Below are 22001 nucleotides of genomic sequence, written 5' to 3'. Positions count from 1 at the left end.
AATCTCGATACAGTAGGTTTTGCAATCCCCAGGTCAGCTTCTTCTTCTCACACTGTCAGTCGCTGGTCTTTGTTGATTGCCCCTCATACATGTTCAACATTCTTATGTGTTCTGGAAGGCTTTTGGAGGGCCTACCAGATCATGGATCACCTTCAACAGATTCTAGACCATATTTGAAATGTTTATACCACACTTTTATTTGTGCTGCACTCATTGCATTGCCCCTGAAAGCCTTCTGAATCATCCGAATGGTTTCCACGGAGGAATGTTCAAGCTTAACACAAACAGATCCATTGCTGTATTTTCTCAGTCACTTTAAATGCAACAGCCACACAGTACACATGCTCCCTCAACAGTGTCTACTGCCCCCACTGACTAGTACAGTGAAGTCGTCATTGTTCACACGTGCCCCTTCCAGTCCACTCTCCTTGGCTGCCAGGTTACATCCATGTCCCGCAAACTGTTCTCATTATAGTAACAATGGCTGGACTTTTTCTGGACAGACCTCATATATTTTTGCAAAATTAGAAGTATATGGAGTTAGTTAATACCAAACTCCAAATGGCAGATAGAAAATACCACCCAGAAGAGAGACACACAGGGGACTTTTTGTAAGAGATAAGTATTCCATGTTCTAATATAGGTGATGGATACATAAGTTTATTGTAATAATATTCTTTATACTGTTAAGATGCATGTCACACATCATTTTATGTATATTTCACATTTGAGGAAAAATCTACTATCATTAAGGATTGAGTCAGTACTGAGAATAGCACAGTTACCTGAGATGTGGTTCCTGTCACTTGACTTAAATCTGGCTGGCTGGGGTCTTCAGTTTCATCGTTTTCAGTAAGGGTAGGTAAACCAGATCCTAGGGGCATCCCTTTCTTAATAAGAGATTGTACAAAATGACTAGTGGAAAACAAAAACAACCTTATGTTACCTTAATCTATTTTTTTATCTGTTATAGTATTTATATATTTTAGGTTAACGCGTTCAAAGGTAAAGTTACGTTGCATGTATCAGGCTTCCTAAACTTTCTGATTTTTTTCCTTGCTTGTGTGGTGTAAAACTTCATTCGCCTCAAGCTAACCTTCCTGGATTTACCTTAAACTGCCACTAGAGGGTAGCACAACCACATTTATGAGGCTTCCATTCAGTCCAACGAAGCCGAGAGCGAGAATGGGCACAGCTGGCCCAGGTTGCTAAAGCGGCTGCTGCCGCGAAAGGGAGTAGTGGGAGCGGTTGCTTTTGAGAGCTTGCCAAGAAAACACTTGCTTTTGTGTTGACTTGAGAACTGTGACTCCACAGCAAAGCGAGAGAGGGGACATTTCCTTCACGTAGGATGAAACGTCATTCACATGTCTTGGTGTTTGGCTCTGACAGATAAAACAAATGTGCTAGCAAATTCATAACGGTATCAAGCAGTGAGTACATTACTTGAATTCAATGAAGTGTTAAAGTCACTTGCACCTGGGCTACAGAAGTTAATCCACCTGAAATCAAGTAATAAAGCGGAAAGAAAACATGTAAAATCCAGTAAAGCGACTAAAACGGGCAGTTCAGGTTATAAAACCAAGCATTTGTGGTCCCCATTGACATGGAGGTTCTAGAAGTCTGGTGGGGGGGAGGGGGTTGCATTTTAAATCATGAGAAAATGTGTCCTGGTGGCTTTCGCTCTCAGTTCTTACAAGTACCAACCTCTGACCTATGTGTGACCTCAATCGGCTGAGAGAAAATAAACAAGAATCTGAAACAATTGTCACCTGAGTGGATAACGTTAAGCATCTAATTAATTAGAAAAACTAGGAATCATTAACATTGTAATGTTATGTTTAGGGAAATTCTGTGTAACGTCATATAAACACATGAAAGAATTTAGCAGGTTACATAATCCAGCAAATTTGGCTTTAAAATATATAACTTATATAACTTAATGTTTAACTTTTCGGTTTGTGATTCAATTAAACCCTAAGAATATTTTGGTTTGTAAAGACTAATAATATGCATTAAAAATTAAGATTCCACACATATATGATTTTGGTTATTTGAGCTTTTAATGTGATTTAACACATGGAGAGATTTTGTTTGCTGAAATTTTTGGCATTTAAATTACTTAAAAAGTGAAATATACAGTGGTAACGCTGTAAATGCAATCAAATATGTTTAAATTGAGCTAAACTGAATTTACATAAAACTTTCATAGAAATTCTTAGATTTGTGTATGAAATAAGATGTACTGTAAATTAAGATGAGAGTCTGAGGAAAACTAGATTTAAAAATCTGTAAGAGCAAATTTCAAAAACCAGAGTAGAGCAGCATGTGGTCTTTTCTGCTTGCGAAGCTGCTGCTCAAGGCCTGAGGCTGCAGGCCTCCAGCTCCCTCCTCGCCCACCTCCAGCTCCCTCCTCGCCCACCTCTCAGTGTCTGTCACTGGTACAAGGAAGTAACAGGCGCCTTCCTTACAGGTGACCAACGTAAAGGACATCACTAATGTTTTCAACCATAGCAGAGTCCATTAAAAGGTAAATTAACCAGCTCTAATGTCAAGAGGCTTTAAAGTGAGACCATACAATGAGGAGACCCCTGGTATAAATCTTGACTGCTTTTCTTCATCAGCTTATGTGCTTATCGTGGGTTTTAATATGTCCAAGAGAAGGCTGAAACCCTAACTGATGGTCCTTATAAGTGTATGCTATAATGCAAGCCACTCAATAACTTTAATAAAGTTTTATTGAAGTCTAAAAGACATTCTGCCCTGGCTGGCGGCTCAGTGGACTGAGCACTGGCCTGTGAACCAAAGGGTTGCCGGTTTGATTCCCAGTCAGGGCATATGTCTGGGTTGCGGGCCAGGTCCCCAGTAGGGAGTACGTGAGAGGCAACCACACGCTGATGTTTCTCTCCCTCTCTTTCTCCCTCCCTTCCCCTCTGTAAAAATAAATAAATAAAATAAAATGCATTAAAAAAGTACACAATACATAAATGTATACCTTGCCAGAAAATCACAAAGTAAACATTATTTAGATCAAGGGATGTAAACATGACTTGTGCCCCCCAAACCATGCCAGATGCTGCTCCTAGCCAGGGCCAATGCTCCTGCCCACAGAAAACCACGACCATGACCTCCAACACCATACACTGCCTTTCAGCTTTCTTTTCTTAACGTGTATCGGTAGGGTAATTACAAACAAGCTGTGTACTTTTTGTACCAGGCTTCTTTGGTCTAATTTTGTGTGTGTGTAACATCCATCCATGTTGATTTTTGTAGCAATATTTCTTTAACTTTAGAGTAATGTATAATATTGTATTATATTTGTCATTGGTTTCCTGTGATGTATCTAGCTGCAGGGGGCGGGTGGGGTTTAAAAATATATTTACATTGTTTGAGATTTTTTAAGAACTTCCTGAATCTTGCCTTGATTTTCTTTTACTTTTGGGGTTACACACACACACACACATGCACATGTATATTATATAATTATTTTCTAATCTTTCTATCCTTTTCCCTGAGATCCACTTGGAAGTATATCAGCATTTTTCAACTTGTTCCATATGTCTTTTACTCCTTCCTTCCTCCCTCCCTCCCTCCCTCCCTTCCTTCCTTCCTCTCTCTCTTCGTGCATGTGTGTGTGTGTGTGTGTGTGTGTGTGTATTTTTGTTTTGGTCTCCATGCTTCAGTCTGGATATTATCTTTGGACCTATTTTTTATTTTTCCAATTCTCTTTTTTGCTGTATCTAAATCTATGATGTAGAACACTTATGTGTTCTTAATTTCAGTTATTGTATTCCTTGTTTCTAGAATTCTTATTTGATTTTTAAAACCATTTTTACATATTATTAGCAATTTTTATATTTTTACAACTTTATTAAGGGATACCTGAAGTAAAAGTAATTGTACAAATTCAAGTGTAAATTTTATCCTCTTTGATATAGTTACATATCCAGGTATTTGTTATTTATTGCTGCATAAAAATTACCATAATTTTAGTGATAATCATCATGCGTGCCACTCATATCACCCACTATTCCTTTTTATTATCGCTACTTGTGGACTGCCTGGGGAATTCTCTGAACTATTAAAAACTTCAGACCCTGGATTATAGTCTTTCTTTCTATTCTGATTGTCACATTCAGATATTAGTAAATTTGGATACCTCCTTAACCTCCTGTTCCTCTGCCTCCTCCTCTTTCTTCATTGTCTTTGTTTATATTCAGTTCTTTTCTTTTTCCTTCTAAGAATAACAAACTTTGTCTCTCAGGTTTTTATAACAATCATCTGATCTTGTGATTTAATTATCAGGTAATAACCCAAAACATTCATCAGTGCTAATGTTTACGTAAAACAGAAATTGTATTGTTCTAAAGCAGTAAGCAAAGTTGAAAGGTCAGACATATTTAGGCCCTATTTTAACCAATTCAGTATTTATCTTAACATATTCATCACTGTAAAATAGACCCATAATATGTTGTTTTCTATAATCACTGCATTAGCACAAGCTTCAGTACATTCATCACCAAATCATAAATTTCCATTTCTAAAATAAAGTCGATTGAAATGATTGAAATGTTTTAACTACCACATTAGGACACTCAAATTCAATTGGCTTTTTTTAGCAGAACAGGGAAATTCCACCTAGTTATATAATAAAAATGAGTTGGACTTTCTTATGTTAATTTAAAAATGGAAATACAGGTCAAATTGTAAAAGCTAAAATATAATAATAGTGTCACAATAAAAACACTACAATTATAAGCAACTTACTAATTCGCTTCTTTTAACATTTAAAAAGACTATGCAATAATGAAAATATTGTTTTAGAATATTCAATTACTGAGAACTTAATATGTGGCTGGTGCAGCTAAAGAATTTATTTCTAAAATTTTATTAATATCAATGATCTCAAATTTACATAGTCACATGTGTTAGTGGCTACTATATTATAGAGAATATAGTAAAAAAAATCTGAATAACTTAGATGCCTCAAAATATTTTTAATTTTGTTAGCATTTACTGAGCACGTGTTATATCCTAGGTACTATTTAAATATCACAGTGTTACACTATAAATGTAAAGCCTATATATCATCCTTAAGGTCCTTATCCTAATTATATATAAGCCATTAACTAATTTAAAAAATGTGGTGATGTTTCTCATTGCCCCCAAAATTTAGGGGCAAATTTGGAGGAGACAAAGTTGTCAACCCCCTCCCCTTTATCTTTTTGTTCTGCTTTCCCTCTCCCTCCTTATAAAAAGCTCTGCCTTTGCTGAGATGTTAAGATGGTTTTTGAGGCATAAGCCTGCCACCTTCCCAGGTTGCTGGCACCTGAAATAAAACCACTTTTCTTCTCACACACACAAAATTGATTAGAAGCAGATCATATTGAGGATTAATAAAGAAAGAATTGGAACTCTGAAAGCAAAACTAAAACTACAACTAAATCAATCAAACAAACCCATTCCAGAAAAGGCCAGTAGTCTGGGGCCATTGAATATTAAGTGTAGTTTCTTGAAGTCCCTCTGACATAAGAAAAGAGCAGAGCAATAATGTTCAGTATGACTCATCTAGGAAATAAGGGGACATTTGAGTACACTCTCCTTAGGAAGAAAAATATTGTTAATATATTCATAACATATACAAGTAGTTGACATAACACAACTTTTTACCAGATTAATGACAACAATGATGATAGAGTTAGTGTCGTTCACTGACATATTGCATCATCAGTTAGGACTCTTTCTGCCCCCTAGCAGAACGTGGAATTCATTTTAGAGCTAATAGACATGGAATTGGCTTTGTGACTGCAAAGGAATGGAAAATAATTTACACACTATTTATTACCTAACTAGAAACCCAAGAGAGGCACGTGATTGTTGTGGAATATTTGAAGGTGTGACATGTAGAAAGAATGCAAAGCTGAGACTTATTATTTTAACAGCTTCACAGGTTATTTCTTTTAGGGCAACAGCTGTGTTCGTGTAGGACACTTCTGGACAGGACATGCTACTTGCTAGGTCAAGGAGTGAGGGAGGGGTAGCGAGGGAGGTGCTCTCAGGACACTGTCTGCGAGGTGGCAGCACAAAACGGAAACGGAGGACTCGCCTGCTCTGCGAATGGGAGCTAGACAGGTGGGAGTGGAGCAGCCTGGAGAAAAGAGGGACGAGTCTTCCCAGCACAGAGAGAAGCTTGGAGACGAACGGTGGCCCATGGGAATTCCCAACAGCAGAGTGGCCGAATGATTTAAAAGCAGAAGCATCTAATCCTCTGTTTTAATTAACTGGGTTACTAAAATGTGACCAAAATATGATACCTCCCTCAACCTATCCATACTTTCCATGAATCGATTAAAAAAAAAAGTCTATTATATACACAAATGTTCTGGGTGTTTTTCTTGTTGGTTTGGTTTTGCGGGCTCAGGTGGTTCTAAGGAATCGGAAATAGAGAGGAATAAAGGGAAAATGAGCTCTGGGTCCAACGGGCATGGAACAGAGAGGAGAGAAGAGCCATGGCAGGTGGAAGGCAGACGAGGCGGCAGGAAAAGTGGGAAATCGCAACCGGAGATGCACACTCAGGTCAAGACACCGGACTGAACACAAGTGTATTGCGTTGTAGGTCTCCTCCCTCCCACAATCCCACAGGGGTCTCAGTAGAAACAAAAACAAATAATGGTAAAATCATCCTGAACTGGCAAAACAGAGGTGTCACAATTAAAGCAGAAACACATCCCTTGGAGACAGATGGGAGCCAATTGACAGCAAAACCCAGCAAAGCCTAGAAGCCAAAATCCCATTCTGACACAAAAAAGGGGGGCATCTGAAGTCTGTGGGGTGACCCTGAAGCCTTGCTGATGAACCTCACAGGAGCAGAGGCCGGGGCAGACAGGGCAGCTCAGTGAGAAAGGACAGAGAGGGCAGGGGAGCGACCTAAACTATCCAGTCACCTTCACAGCAACTGACTTGAACTTTTTTCAATAGTTTATTTTTCATTGTATTTTTTCACTTATCTCCTTTATACCCTCTTCCATCTCTACCTACCCCTTCACCCTGCAATCATCACATCACTTTTTCTTTTTTGTTCCATCCCCGCACCCCCCGAAACCCCCATCCACAGCTCAGCCTGCTCCCTGTTCCCCAAGTCTGTCTCTATTTTGCTTGTTGGTTCAGTGTGTTCATTAGATTCCACATATGAGTGAAATCATATGGTATTTGTCCTCCTCTGACCGGCTTATTTCATAATTCGGAAGAACATAAGAACCCCTATGTTCATTGCAGTGTTATTTACAATCACCAAGATTTGAAAGCAGCCCAGATGTCCATCAGTAGATGAGTGGATAAAACAGCTATGGGACACTTACACAATGGAATACTACTCAGCTGTAAAAACGGAGAAAATTTTACCCTTTGTGATAGCATGGATGCACCTCGAGGACTCAAATTTTTGGCCTCAGGTACAACGTCTGTCCTGGCTCTGAAGTTGAAGTGCAGCTTTCAATTGGGCTATCAGTGGGGGAGAAGGGAAGAGGAGTGGGCGGGGCCTCACACTCACACATGTCCCATAGGGAGGTGAGGAGAGGCACCTGTAGCACAGGCTGGTGGCAAGTTCTACCACCAGCTGCACGATCACAGGCATCAGGGATCCTGTACTCGGGCTTCTAATTATTTCTGCAAAACACATTCTGTGAGGTACAGCCAGAGAATCTGGGACATACCTTTGTGATGACAATTATTATATTTTATTGTAATTATTTACTGATATATTTGGCTTCCCCAGGAGTTAACATCTGTGGGGCAAGACAAGTATGTTATCTTTCTATCACTAAGTGAAACATAGTGCTTTGAATTAGTTTTCTAGGTTGCCTCGGTTGCTTAGACAATAGCGATTTGTTTTTCTCATAGTTCTGGAAGTTGTCAGTCTGAGATCAGAGTGCCAGCGTGGCCAGCTTCTAGGGCGGACTGTTTTCCTGGGTTGCAGACAGCTATCTTCTGGCTGTGTCCTCACACGACCTCTCCTCAGTGATGAAGAGAAAGAGAGAGAGGGAGGGAGAGAGAGAGAGCGAGTGGTCTGTCTCCTTCCGAGGGCACTAGTCTTAGGATCTCATTTAACCATACTTACTTCCTCTGGGGCTCTATCTCCAAAAACAGCCACACTGGGGCTAGTGCCTCAAAGTGTGAATTTAGCAGGACATAATGTTCTGCCCATAGCACTCACATATAAAAGGGGAGCAAAACGTGTGAATTAGGTGAATCTGTAAAACCATAAGCTATACAAGATCAAGGAAATGTCCTTTCATAGATTTTATACACACATTTCACCTTTTGATTAAACTTTTTTTTTTCAAAATGTTCCAATTTAGTGTTATTTTAAACCACACAGACCACAAAATACTTTTTTCCAGAGCAAGACATATTTGTGGGAAAGAATGGAACGTACTTACGTTTCAGTTGGAATTGTGAGTGGAGTCATTCTGTAATTCAAAAATGGACTTGATATCTCAAGAAACTGTTCAGGTTTCTTTATTATTATTTCTAAAAAGAAATGACAGTGTGATGTACTTTTTATTCCATCTTCTAAGATTACACGCAATACTAATTAGATTACTATTTACCCAGCAAATTTCAGTAGAGTTAAGTAGGAATGTCCTAGGATACATGTTTGTTTTTCTTTAATTGAAAAAGCTTATCAATCATGCCAATGTGAGATTTCTTTAGCTTGCTGCTCGGTTGCTTTTCAGTTACAGCGTGAAACAATGGAGTATCGATGGAAATCATTTGCAATGTATTTTGGAGCTATCACTTGGCATTTCCTCCTATTTCATGAACTAGAATGACCGTCTGTAAGACTTTTACTAAAAAAAAGGTGTTCACTTAGTTAATTCCTATGCAATTGCTCAGGACATAAAGAGAAAATGAGGACCAATACAGGGGAATAGCAGTGGAAGAACAGAAATGTAATGAAGTAAAAGTCATGAGTAGCAAAGAAAACAGTAGGTCAAGGACATGTGGATATTCCCACAGGAGTCTGAAGCTGATCTACAAGGAATGCTCTGAACACAGGGCTCAGCTCTTGCACTAACATGTGAACACTGACATTAAACACTAGGGAAGGTTGTTTTAACAGGAGCTCCTGCAACCACGGGAGGAAAACAGGTGAGGCGTTGACACATGGATGTGAGTTTTCTGTGCTGGTTCTAGGGTAACCTCTAACATGACCTCTCTCTCCATTTCCTGTTAAGCTTCACTCTGAGTAGTAAACCCAGTACAGAGAAGAAAGACAGTTCTGCGGTGAGCCTCAAGGTGGGACATGACAATTATGGAAACCCGCCGTTCCTTAGATTCTCTTGTCCAGCTCACTGAAGCCATCACACGCATAGAATTACACAACAATCAAAAGTGAAATCAGAAAATATCTGCATGTTTAATATTTCTCCTTTCATTCGGCAATTCCTTGATCTAAATGAACAATGGCTTTAAATATGTCTCCATGCTTTTAATTAAAATATTGTATTTAAAGGTAAAAAATTTTCTTTCCTTTCAAGCGTCTTTCGGCACTTTTTGGCACCAGTAGCCCATTGCAGAAACACAAAGAATGTAAAAAAAATGACTAAAATAATCTAGCAAAAGGGAGAGAGGCAGATAGGTCAAAATAATGAACAAATTAACTATTTTTGCTCTACATGCAAACCAGATAATATTCTTTATTCTTTGTTCTTTTCTGGCAAGAACAAAACCTTCTGTGCTAGAGAAATCTTTGCTACCAGCTGTCCTGTATGTATGAATGTAGGCAGAAAGTGTGGCTACATGATTAGTTGTTATTTCTTTTTTAAAAATGAGGACATTACGGTTGGAAGGAGATTGCAAGGAACAGGTATGTATTTCAGTACACGTGGCTATTGCAGCTTTGGGCCCCGGGGTACCACTGAGACGTATGTAATACACTGTGTCCGAGATGTGCCTCCCTGGTCAACTGCCATGAAGAGTCAGCCATGCTTGAGCTGGCAGCAGAGGACACACCAAGCATCACCACCAAGGGAGGTTTGAGTCATGGTTCAGGGACCGAACATTTGAAGCATATTTGCAAACTTCACTGGGATGCCTTTGATAAATTAGCACTAGGTGTGTTCATTGTGGCTCTGCTTTCCCTGTTTGTTTGGTGATGGGCTGTCAACACAGCCCCTAATGCAATAACCTCTGGCACATGAATACACTCACACAATAATGAGGTGTTAAAAAAAAGACAAAGTAAGGAAACACAAAAGCAAGAAAGTGAACACTGAAAAATGACAAAAAGCTGTTGTTATTAAACATAACTTAAGTTTTTTGAAATATATATATATCATAGCACTCTAGTTTTTTTAGCATCCTTAATAAAAATATTACAAGTGCTAAAGTAGCTATGGAAAGGCTACTTATGTTGAAACATAAACAAATGATGAGTTATTCTGCTAAGTTATAATTTTAAAATTACTTGTATTTTAATTTCAACTCCTTATGTTTGTGCTTCTACTGTAAAATTGATTTTTTATTTATGGTCATGTTCATTGCCTCATTTGCCATCTTGTTTTCTCTTCCATTCAGAGTTGGTGCTCATGAAAAATGGGGGGAGAATGAAGACTTTTAAAGAAAAATACTGAGCGACTGAAGATTTAGGCATTCACTGGAGGGAATTCAGAAATAACCGAGAGAATCACACCAAAGTGGGAACTGGCCCCCTGCCTCCCTCTCAGCCAGCGTGAATCTACTGATTCCGGAGGGTAACAGCCACTCGTGCAGCGGCTACGCGACAATAACGTAGGAGGTGATCCAGGACAGAAGTTTGATTCCTAAGTAGAAACCAGTTATTTCAAAGGCTGTGTCCCCTATAATGATTTCCATATCAGAAGCTCATGCCAGTGGCTTAGCCCACGCTACCTAAGTTTCCACAGTATTCACTGCAAACCACTTCTCTACCACCGTAATGGTCATAATGCCATCACCTGAAGGATGGCTTTGACATATCTGGTCAGTTTAGACATGAACCAAATTGCTCGCCTTCTGTGGAGAATTAATCCTTTAAAGATACAAAATTTGGATGTAAATTTGTTTCCATTTGATCAAAAGTACATTTATTTTCTTTTCACATTCACTATTACTTGGTATCAGTTTCAGGTATACATCACTGTGGTTAGACAATTATGTACTTTTCAAAGAAGACAGAAAATTAAACAAAGGCTTTAGGGGTAATGCTGGGTGGTTTCATGACCAATGAAAGCATGAGGCTTCCATGCGAAGGAGTATTGATCAGGAAGACTTCCAGACCACATAAACCATACCTTGAGGTTCGTCTGTTATCACAGTTTCCCTTTTTTGACGGAACAGTTTCCAGGCAGGCACAGAGGGCGGCTTGGGGGGAGCTGTGAGAGGGCAGGACCGGATCCTGGTCACCAGCAGGGGATGGCTGCAGATGTGCGACAGGCCGTATTCCCTCAGCTTCTCAGCAGAAGTGGTCTAACGGGCAGAAAGCGGATTTGAAAGGATGCTTGCAATGGCCTCATGCATGTAAAATAATTCTTTCTGCCACTGCAAAAAGACCATTGCCACTAGAGAGATGTAGCAATAATAAAGGAAAAAATAACCAGCTGTATTTCCACCTCTCTTAACATCAGCACTATCACCATTTGTATCTCCTAATATCTATTCATTTTTTTTCTGGGGCCCCATTTCTTTATTTGCAAAATGAGAGACTGGAACTATAAGCTACTTTGGAGTTCTAAAAGTTCGATTCTATGAGATTGCAAAACTCAGCACATTCGTTGGGGTCCAGAATTAATCAACCATTATTTTTATGTTAAAACTTGATACAGGAACTTAATAAAAAGTTTGTATGTGTGTGTGTTTTAGTCTCTCGCAGTTGCTAACTAATGTTGACAAAATCCACTGCACTGAGAATGTCGGGTCAGTGAGGTGAGAAGCTACGCAGCTGCCTGTCGACAGCTCACACCCTCTCTGGCCAGCAGCAGCTCCCCACAGGAAACCCCCGGGTCCCTCCCGACAATGGGGCCATTCATAGAAGGACTGAGGACACAGGCTGCCCCGGGTCCTGCCTCCCACACGTGTGCTTCCCACATCCCGCCCTTCACATCTCCCAAGTCAGCAGGCTTTGGAGCCATCCACAGTAATACTGAAGCAGCACTTCGGTTAGTGAGTGCTGGCTGAAATACGCTGTAGGGAATCAAGAAGCGTGTGAAAATGAAAGGAATTTGTACTGTAATCAAATGCTGAAGCTCAGTCTAAATGTTGGAACAGTTGAAATCAAATAAAATATCAACTACACTAAACCAGTTTTACCAATAACTATGTTTCTTCCTGGTGATTTTGCATCGTTTTTATTCCCGTTTCTTTTTCTTTGTTTTGCTTTTATATTTTAAACTTTATTTGCTTTTTTACTTTTTAAAATATATTTTATTGATTATACTATTACTGTTGTCCCAATGTTCCCCCCTTTGCCCCTGTCTACCCAATATCCCCTTCCCTCCAGCAATCCCTCCCTTATTTCATGTCCATGGGTTGTGCATGTAAGTTCGTTGGCTTCTCCATTTCCAAAAGTAAATTAAGTGAAGAACCAGAACAGATAGGTATGGAGATCATTTGGAGGGTTGTCAACTGGGAGGGTGAAGAGTGTGAATACGGGGAAAGGAGCAGGGACTAAAAAGCATAAATTGGCAGGTACAAAATAGACAGGGGAAGCTATTCACATCCCTAGATGAATAGAAATGCTTGAAAAGGTAAATGTATAAAGCTGTCATTAGCACAAGAAACCCAGCATTCAGTCTATTGCAAATTATTCCATGGCCTCAGCTAGAACATGCCTCACTCTTGGGACTTTTTCTATAGCTCAGTCTAAACTTCAGGGAGGCACACAATAGGAGCAGACATCGGCGAGAAAGGGGAGTTCTTCCTGAATCCAGGGATTAATTAATCATTATAATAATTAATGATCATAAGAGGGAGTTAGTCAGGGTACTACTGAGCCTACATGAGCCATTTAAAAGTGTTATAAATATTCAAAATAAATGAGTGACTTGATGTTTAAAAAATGGACTAATTGAAAAGTAGGTAAAATTGTCACATCCCCTTTATCCCTTTTGTGAATGTCAGTAATTTACTAAAAACGATATCTGAAACTCTGGAATTAGGACTTGTAGCACCTTAAAAATTATTTTTATGGATGTTCTAAAATCTAAACCTTTTTTCTACATATTTAACCCTGTCAACTTTTAGAAATTTTCCAATAATTGAAAGTAATCCTTTTCATGAAAATTTATGATAGAATTGATTGATGTTATTTAAAAAGACAACGCCTCAGCTACAGTAACAAAAAATTACATTGCACTAAAATTTATATTGAAGTGTATTTTTGATATCAAAAATAAAAGTCACTCTCCAAGCAGTATTTATAAGCTGCATATTTTCCAGATAGTTTACTATTTATAAAATTTAGTAAAAACCTCAATTCCTTCTTACAATTGCAGCAAAAGTTGTAGTCTACTTAATTTCTGCTTTTGCGCTGTCAAGCATTGAAAAACAAGACAATTTGCCACATTTTGAAAATGTAAGACGTTGTGTGAAATAATTAAGCTTGGTCTTAGTAACTACTGAGTTGTTCCAACCACCCACAAAGGCACAAGCCTAATTTAAGGTACGTGAGCCACTTCCTCATGCTTCATTTTATGTCTAACGTGCAATATTTCTGAACAACGTAAAGTAACGCAGTTAATGATCATTATAGTTTGGTGCTGAGAAACCTTGTTGAAGGATCTCAAGCTTCCTGAGATTAGGATTGGGGACAGAGAGGAATTCAGAGTAATGATCCATTATAGCAAAATGCTGACCAGACGCTCAAAAATATTTCAAAATAATTCATGTGGCGAAGGCTCCTTGCCCAGAGACCATCCACTCCTTCGCCCTAGCCCGCCTCCAGTACCCCAGAAGTAGAAGTTTGGGCGGTGGGAAAGGGTCTTTCAGAGCTGCCAGGTCAGCCAGTTAACTACAGCTAAACCCATTTAGAACACTCAAAACCAGGAAGACAGGGGACCTGTGGAGTAACTCATGACATCTTTTTCCTTCCAAGTTTTGTTTTGTTTTGTGTTTTTTCTCGAATTCTGGACCGATTCTCTAAATCAATGTAAGGTAGTCTTTACTTTACATGTGGGTCTCATTGCCTGTGGGGCTCTAATTTTTATCAAATGGGAGGAGGCACCATTTAACAAAATGCCACTAGAATAGGATTTTTTTTCTGTAGATTTATCTTTAAAACATGGTATCTCAATTATATTTTGATTTTTACCAGGAGAACTAGATTGCCCTAGTAGCTAGTGGAAAAGAGTCAGCATGCAAGTGAGGGGATCATGACACCACAGTCAGTTCGCTGCAGCCTTGAAGCTTGTTTAACTACTGTCCCTGAGCTAACTGCTGAGCCTCGGGCCCCTTAAGCCATTTCCAACCCCACTCGGGGGACTGGTAATATTCTTTTTACATCCTACCTCCCTTCAACTTCTCAAGCTGTGCCTAAGACTCTCTTAGAGCCTATTTAACCTCTAGTAGTTCTCTGAACCCTGTGGGTTCCCCTTCACCCCCAGGCTGTCTGTCCTCTGCTTTGGACAGTTTTTCCTATTTATTAGGCTAACTTCTTAAGGACGCTGCTCAAACATTTCTTCCTTTGGGAAGAATTCCCAAGTCAACCATTAGGCGGAAAGATGTGTTTTTGCTCTGGGTCTCATATCCATTGTTCCATTCATTCATTCATGCGATCACCCACCCAGCATACGTTATTTGGACACAGCCCCTGCCGCATGCCAGGCGCCCAGCGTGCTCCCTGTTATACCGCGTTTCTAACTTTCTTACTGTCGTCTGCTTCTCTGCTTCCCTCATTAAACTCTGAGCTTAGGGAGGAGGCACCTCATGAATCTTCCTCATTACGGTGTCCTCAGAGCCTAGATCTTTGTTTAGCACATAATACTAGATACTCAATAAACATCTGCCGGATTATGAATAAACATGTCATTTTTGTCTTTTAAATTCAAATTCGACTTTGCGCTTCAATGGGAAAGTAGGAAGTTCACGTGGATTATTTGGAGCCCTTTTCCTTTGGTAATGCATTCATCCCATCCTTGTGTTTGCTGTCTGAAAAAGAGTGTAAACACTTCCTCTATGTGAGACCACGGTGCTCCACAAAGCATCTAGTCCACGGTGTTAGAATATTTAATCTCTCCGGATCATCTAAAAGAGCACCTAGGTCACTGCCATGAAAAGAAATTAAAAAAAAAATACTATGGCTGAGATGTTCTATTTAAATCTGCATAAGGGACTCAAGTTGGAGGGAGGCCTTGGGAGCACACTTAGATTTACCCAGATTAAAGTTAATTAACTTGGAATTAAAACAGAGAAACCGACTCTATATAGTCGTGATGGCACATTTGTCCTACTGGCTTGACAGTATTATCCCTGTTACAGGGCAGCCTTTTGCAGGCAGGAATAGTTTCTATCTAAAATCAAAGAAGGGTGGGGAGGATGAAGGGGGAAGGAAGAAGAAATGATAAGATTATGCTCCTTGGGTAAATCTCTAGAAGACAAGTGTAATGCAAAGTAAAGCACCGATTATCATCCCATTGGTATTAACATTTCACCCAAATCTCCATTGAATTTTTAACACTTAGATGTTTCTAAGTAACCAAATAAACATTTACAGATATAATTACAGTTGGCTCTCCACAACTGTGGGTTCTGCATCAACAGATCCACCCTACTTGGCATTGAAATATTAGGGAAAAAGTTACTTTGTTGCTAACACGCACTATCGAGTTAGGCTTACCTACCATGCTTGTGGCTGCACTGAGCAGGTCGAGACTTTTTTTTCCCTCATCACTATTCCCTTAACAACACAGTATGACAACTATTTACACGGCATTTGTACAGAGGTAGGTGTTATGAATAGTCTAGAGATGACTTAAAATATACAGGAGGATGTGCATAGATTATATGCAAATGCCACACTATTTTTATTTAAGGGGCTTAAGCATCCTCAGAATTTGGTATCTGTGGGGAGTCCTGGAGCCGACACCCTGTGGATACTCTGCATCAATGTAGACCATTGCACCATCCAGTCTTACACTGTAATGTAGTGACTTCAGAGTCTGTGGAGGTCTGGAAACACAGTGCTAAATGTCTGGAAGTCTCCCAAAGGGTTAGGATTCAACAGGTCCCAAATGCAGTAGGGTGTTTGCCGAAGTAGCTTGAAGAGTAATCTGGTGGTGATTACTCTTTATAAGAGAAGGAGAGAAATAATTTTTATGTCCAAGAACAAAACATAAAATTTAAAAATATGAGAAACCCCATACATCTCCTACAACTACTAAATATTATGTTGCCAAATGTTTAACGCTGTGGAAGAATGTTAATGGTACAGTGCAAAGCCAGATTCCAAACAGAACATAAAATTGAATTGTACTGAGCAAAAAAAGTGTGCATATGTACCCACAGGATATATGCATAGATGAAAAAAGTCAAAGGATATGTACTAAAATGTCAATATTGCTTAGGCTAGGTGTCGATACTATAAATATTTTAATGTCATTCTCTTTGTACATATTTTCTAAAGTTCCTATAAGCTGTCAAATTTATGAAGAAAATGCAGTTAACATTCTTTTGTGTGTATTATTTTAAGATACATTGTGGTAATAGCTGTGGCTTACCAGTTCTGGATGTGAATTAATTTCAGTCATATGTTAAGAAAATATGTACAATCTGTTTACAAAAGGGTGATTTATAATTATTTAGAAATGATATATGATTTTTACTAAAATATGTAATTTACGTCTTTTTATTTTGCTTATACTGGAAAGAACTGATAAAATGTGTGTCTGTACTTTTAAAAGGTGGAGCCATCGCCATCATCAAAGACAATTTTGGGTGTTCTGGGTCCTGCTGTCCAAGTGCCTCATTTGAAAGATAAGGAGACTAAAATTCAGTGGTAGGATTTTAATTAAATTATAGTATACCTTTTGTCACGAGAAGTAATCACACACACACACACCATAAATGGCACTGTGCTTCCTGACCTGGAGAACTTACCATTTCCTCTAATGAAAAGATCTTCTTTTCAAACAAGTAGAGAGGTGTAAAGGTAGCGTACACAACCATGTGAGGGGGCTGTATTGCTGAAGAGCCTGCAACAGCAAACATATTGTGCCATGAAAAGTTTGGTCCAAATGGGTCTGTCAGTCAAGTTAGTCAAATTCAGTCAAATTTAGTCAAAATGGGTAAGTCATTCCTTAATGAATAGTAAGACAGAATTAAAGGTTAAAGAATTAGAATTAAATTCCTTATCTTTGCTGGTAAAAAAAAAAAGGTACATATTCTAAATGTATTTAATAAATGTTAAATCTCAAATGTGCATTCCTGTTATAAAATATTTCATTGATTTTACCCTGATAACACTACCATTTAATTGCTTACAAATCATTTTATTTTATTATAAAAATGTTATCACATACATTTAGTGATAATATCACATAGTCATCAGTCAATGTAACTTAGAATGGTCTGCAAATAATTATGTTCAAAGGAATGAGTTTAACATTGTGACAATTCTTAGCTTTCATCGATAAAAGTCTTAGTGTGAACTTAAAGTAATCAGGAGTTCCTATGTCATTTCAAGAATAAAGAAAACATATAAATGAATCATCCCACAAAAAAGGAAAACATAAATGACTTAGTTTGGAATGTTTGATGCTTGTAGGATTGGCTTACGAGGATCATTTATTTATTTACATGTTCCTTAACATCTCTGATATTTCTATATTAAATTGGGTGTCCTTTTGTTCTTTAGAGATTCTGGCTAAAATATTAGAATATATTTCCTTCATTATCTTTATTTTTAATTAAAAAGTTTTTATTCCTTTATAATTTAAACATTTATATGTAACTGTATTAGATACTTACTGAAGAATAGTATCTTCAGAGCTATAAAATATGAATTAGACATGAACCACAATCTCTGTAGAATGGATTAATTGTAAAACATAACAAAGTTATGAAAACATATTTTTACATTTAAAAATTACACTGTGTGTCTTTAATGGAGCAGAGAGCTGAACCCAGGCAGTTTTACCCCTCAGCCCTAGTTCTAGAGCACATTCTGTATCTTGAGATTGACCTTACCTATCAATTTGGTAGAGAAAAGGCATTGTTACATTTATTTTCACAAAGAAACTCTGAGAAAGGTTTAGTCATTTTCACAATGATGATTATGAATTATCAGTGACTTTGGGAATGTTATGTCATCTGCTATCAAAAAAGATTGCTTAAGGTATCAATACAAGAAAATACAATTTTTAATACAGAAGTAAAAATATGACTAGTGACCCTTTTCTCTAACAAACCATCAGACATGTTTCTGTAAAAATAAAAAGCCATAACTATTAAAATAGCCTTATAAAAACATATTAATACATTAAAGAAGACAAAAATGGGAAAAAAGGTAAAAGATAGATAAAAAGATAAAAGATAGATAAAAAAGATAAAAGATATAAAAATAGATAAAATATAGTGCCGGAGGCAAATGGAAGTGTTTCCAGCTGTTTAATCAATGGTGAACTGAGAATTATAACCCACATTCTAAAAGCACCAAGGTGGATGACGCAAAGTGAGGGGTATAAAGTCTTTACAAAATGATATATATAATATGCATTATATAGACTTAAAATACTATACATGTTATATTCATAATTTATGTCTATAGAGGACATATACTAATATATGTGCTGATATATAAATATGTGCTTAATATTTATATATGCTCATAAATATACATCTATTTATATAACTTGTATAATTGTATATTTATATATGCATATTATATAAAATATATAACATTTTATTTATGTAGAATAATACACTAATATATAATGTAGACTTGCTAATATATGTCTTCCTTCATACAAACTCTTCTCCTGTGGCTGTTGTGCTATGGGAACTCGGATAGCCTTGGCTTTTGCTGAGCGTGGAGGACCTTGCCCCGACATCCAGACCCACTTGAGGGCCTAACTATGACGGGTAACCTTCAGCAGGGGTATTTAGACATGTCTAAGCAGGAGATCTGTTTCAATGGGGATCTGCTGCAAAGAGTTCCAGCATTTTACGAAAGAGCTAAAACAGTTATTACTCCGGGCTGCTTACAGTCTGACAGAGACTGCTGAGAGTATTGTACGTCCGACGAGGGTCTGGAACCGTGAAGTGACCATTTGAATTTTTCCTTTTCTTTCTCTCCATTTTTACTCCTCTTCTTCCCAATGTCTTTTGCATCTGCTTTATCTAACATATTAAGAAATGTAATAAATATTTTAACTATAAAAGCTCAAACTATATTTCTTATTCAGTCATTGTATTGAAAAAAAAGCCAAAATCATGGTATTACTTAAATGTAGAACAATAGCCACTAATTCCCCCAAACACTCCTTACCTCTGATCAGAAACATTAAAATAAAGCAAGACAAAATTTAAAAATTAAAGCATAACGTGAAAGACCTGCTGCATTACTCATTTTTGACTACCCAAAATTTTATGTTAAATGAGATGATCATTTGACTAAGATTTATGTATATAAAATTACAGTGTCAGGCTAATTTTTTTTTATCATTTCAAAAACAAAAATCAAAGAACCACAAAGCGTAAAGTTGAGTCCTGAAGTGGAGACCTTTCGGACCTTTCACACCGGGGGCCTCCATCTCGTGGAAACACAGCTCGCTGTTCCCAGGGTGCCTCCCGGTGGAGCCTGGACGCCAAGGCAACATCTCGTGGCCCGCGCGCCTGGTTTATTCACAGCCGCACACAGACCCATGTGCACCCTTGCAATTCCCATTCATATTTCCATTTCTAACAGACATTTTCTCTTTCACCTTAAAAAAGAATCCGTGGCACCCCTACACAATGGAATATTACTCAGCCATAGAAAATGAAATCTTACCTTTTGTGACAGCATGGGTGGACCTAGGGGATATTGTGCTAAGTGAAATCAGTCGGACAGAAAAATACAAATACCGTATGATTTCACTTATATGTGGAATATAAAGAACAAAATAAACAAACACAATAGAAACAGACTCTGATGGTTGTCAGAGGGCAGGGAGGTTGAGGAGCTGGGCGAGAGAGGTGAAGGGATGAAGAAGCACACATTGGTGGTGACAAACAGGTCATGGGATATAGGTTACGCGTGGGGAGGTGGTTGGTAGCACTGTGAGAATCATGGGTGGGGCCGGGTGGGTGCTTCAAGCAGGGGGACCACTCTGTAAGGTGTACAATCTTCTAACCACTGTGCTGTGCACCTGAAACTAATACAGAATAATATCGAATATAAACTGTGATTGAAAAAACATGTAATTAAAGGGATAAAAGTAGTATAAAGATTGAAATTTTTAAAAAGCCTGAGATTTTGTATTCCTGAACGAAGACAATTCAGTTCTGAAACAAAAATTCAAATTTCTGCCTTTTTATTCTTTTGTCATCTGCTGAACTTGTACTCAGGTTGTTTTTTGTCAGTTTGCATAAATAAAAACATTAATAACTTGTAATGTTCCTCAGCCTATAATGTAAACCTGTCTCATATCTTAGCTTTTATAGCAGATTTAACACCTGTGTTAGATACAAAAATGAAGTTGACTGTTAACTTTACGTGTAGGAGGAGACATATAACTGAGAAACTAAAGTATAAATACAGGTTATCAAATTTATTTGGTGGGTTTTCTATAAATATTTGACTTCAATACCATTAATTTTAGGTAGAAATATATTTCATGTAGGATTTAAAAATAAGACTTTAAAAGCCTCCAAACTCCTACTCAGAATTCAGAATTTATAAGTAATATAATTCATAATAAAAACCACAAATAGAAAAAACACACTCTTCCAATAGAAACTGGATAGCCTGCAACAGTGCTCACCAGAACGTGTTTTTGCCAATGCCCTGCATTCCTGTACCGCCCCTCCTGCGTCATTTCATCCCGCCCATCTAGCCAACGCCTTGTAAGTTAGCTGGCGCTGAGTCCTGCTGGAGATTGCTTTTCCCTACCTCGTCCTGCAAATCTCCGCTACATCAAATTTAAATCACCATGATAGCCTCATCTTCCACCTCCCCCTCACTCTCAGCTCATCCATAGGCTGCTTATAAAGAGAGAAAACAGAAGAAGCCTTTAGTCTGAAACATTCGGCTTCTCCCTGTGAAACCCATTCACCCACCAACATTTGCATCTGTCCTCTCCCATGGCATGTGCCCACCTGGAAGAAGGGAGGAGCCCTCGCTCCCCCAGGTTGGCCCGAGCTCTCCACCTGGGTGGGCTCTCTGGATCCACCTCCTGCCCTCTCAGGAAACATATGCTACTGTCGTAATCTCATCTGGATCTTTTCCATCATCACTTCAAAACACTCAGTTCTCCCAGTAGTTTAAAACAGAAGTATCCTGTGGGGGCCCACCTATTCCCTGGTAGCTTCCAGTTTGTAGCTCTCCTGTTCACAAACTTTGAGATCTTATTGTTTAGTGATAATCTGTTTGTACATTATTTTACTGGCCACTAACTTCCCAGCATTCCCCAGTATGTCTTCCACTCCTCTCACTCCCCGGGTCCCAATGACCTTCACGCCACAACATTTAATAGAGAACTCTGAGTTCCCCCGCTGTTGCAACTCTCACTATTTGACACAGACTATCTATCTCTCTGATTCCCGAAACTCCCTTCGTTTGACTTCGGTAGCAACATGCTCTGCTGGTTTTCTTCCTGCTTCTCCGGCCATCCCTTAGCCTCCATTGCCAGCTCATAATTTTGTGCCTGGCTTCAGAGGCTTGGCATCTTTAAGGCTCAGTGTCAGGCAGCCTAGTCTTCCCACTCTATGCTGTCTCCTTGGGATCACCCACCGTTTAATTTAGCATTCATTGGTCAGTGATTCCAAAATGTACATCACTAGCCTGGAACGCC

At 38.5% G+C, this 22001-nt stretch overlaps 1 protein-coding gene across 4 annotated transcripts in view; it reads right to left on the bottom strand.

Moving 5' to 3' along the window:
- Nucleotides 1-22001, bottom strand: part of ADGB (androglobin) — a 121445-nt gene that overhangs the window by 59655 nt on the left and 39789 nt on the right. For all 4 annotated transcript variants that reach the window (XM_036024854.1, XM_036024856.1, XM_036024855.1 and 1 more), the window contains exons 9-13: nucleotides 19213-19347; nucleotides 17107-17201; nucleotides 11310-11484; nucleotides 8436-8526; nucleotides 786-915 (exon numbers count right to left, since the gene is read on the bottom strand). In XM_036024854.1, coding sequence (XP_035880747.1) covers nucleotides 786-915; nucleotides 8436-8526; nucleotides 11310-11484; nucleotides 17107-17201; nucleotides 19213-19347 — 626 coding nt within the window. The remainder of the gene's footprint in view (nucleotides 1-785; nucleotides 916-8435; nucleotides 8527-11309; nucleotides 11485-17106; nucleotides 17202-19212; nucleotides 19348-22001) is intronic.

Source organism: Phyllostomus discolor, chromosome 4 (assembly GCF_004126475.2).
Source record: "Phyllostomus discolor isolate MPI-MPIP mPhyDis1 chromosome 4, mPhyDis1.pri.v3, whole genome shotgun sequence".
NCBI classification, from domain to species: domain Eukaryota; kingdom Metazoa; phylum Chordata; class Mammalia; order Chiroptera; family Phyllostomidae; genus Phyllostomus; species Phyllostomus discolor.
Note: the sequence above shows the minus strand (reverse complement) of the source record. Positions and strands in the feature narration are given on the sequence as shown.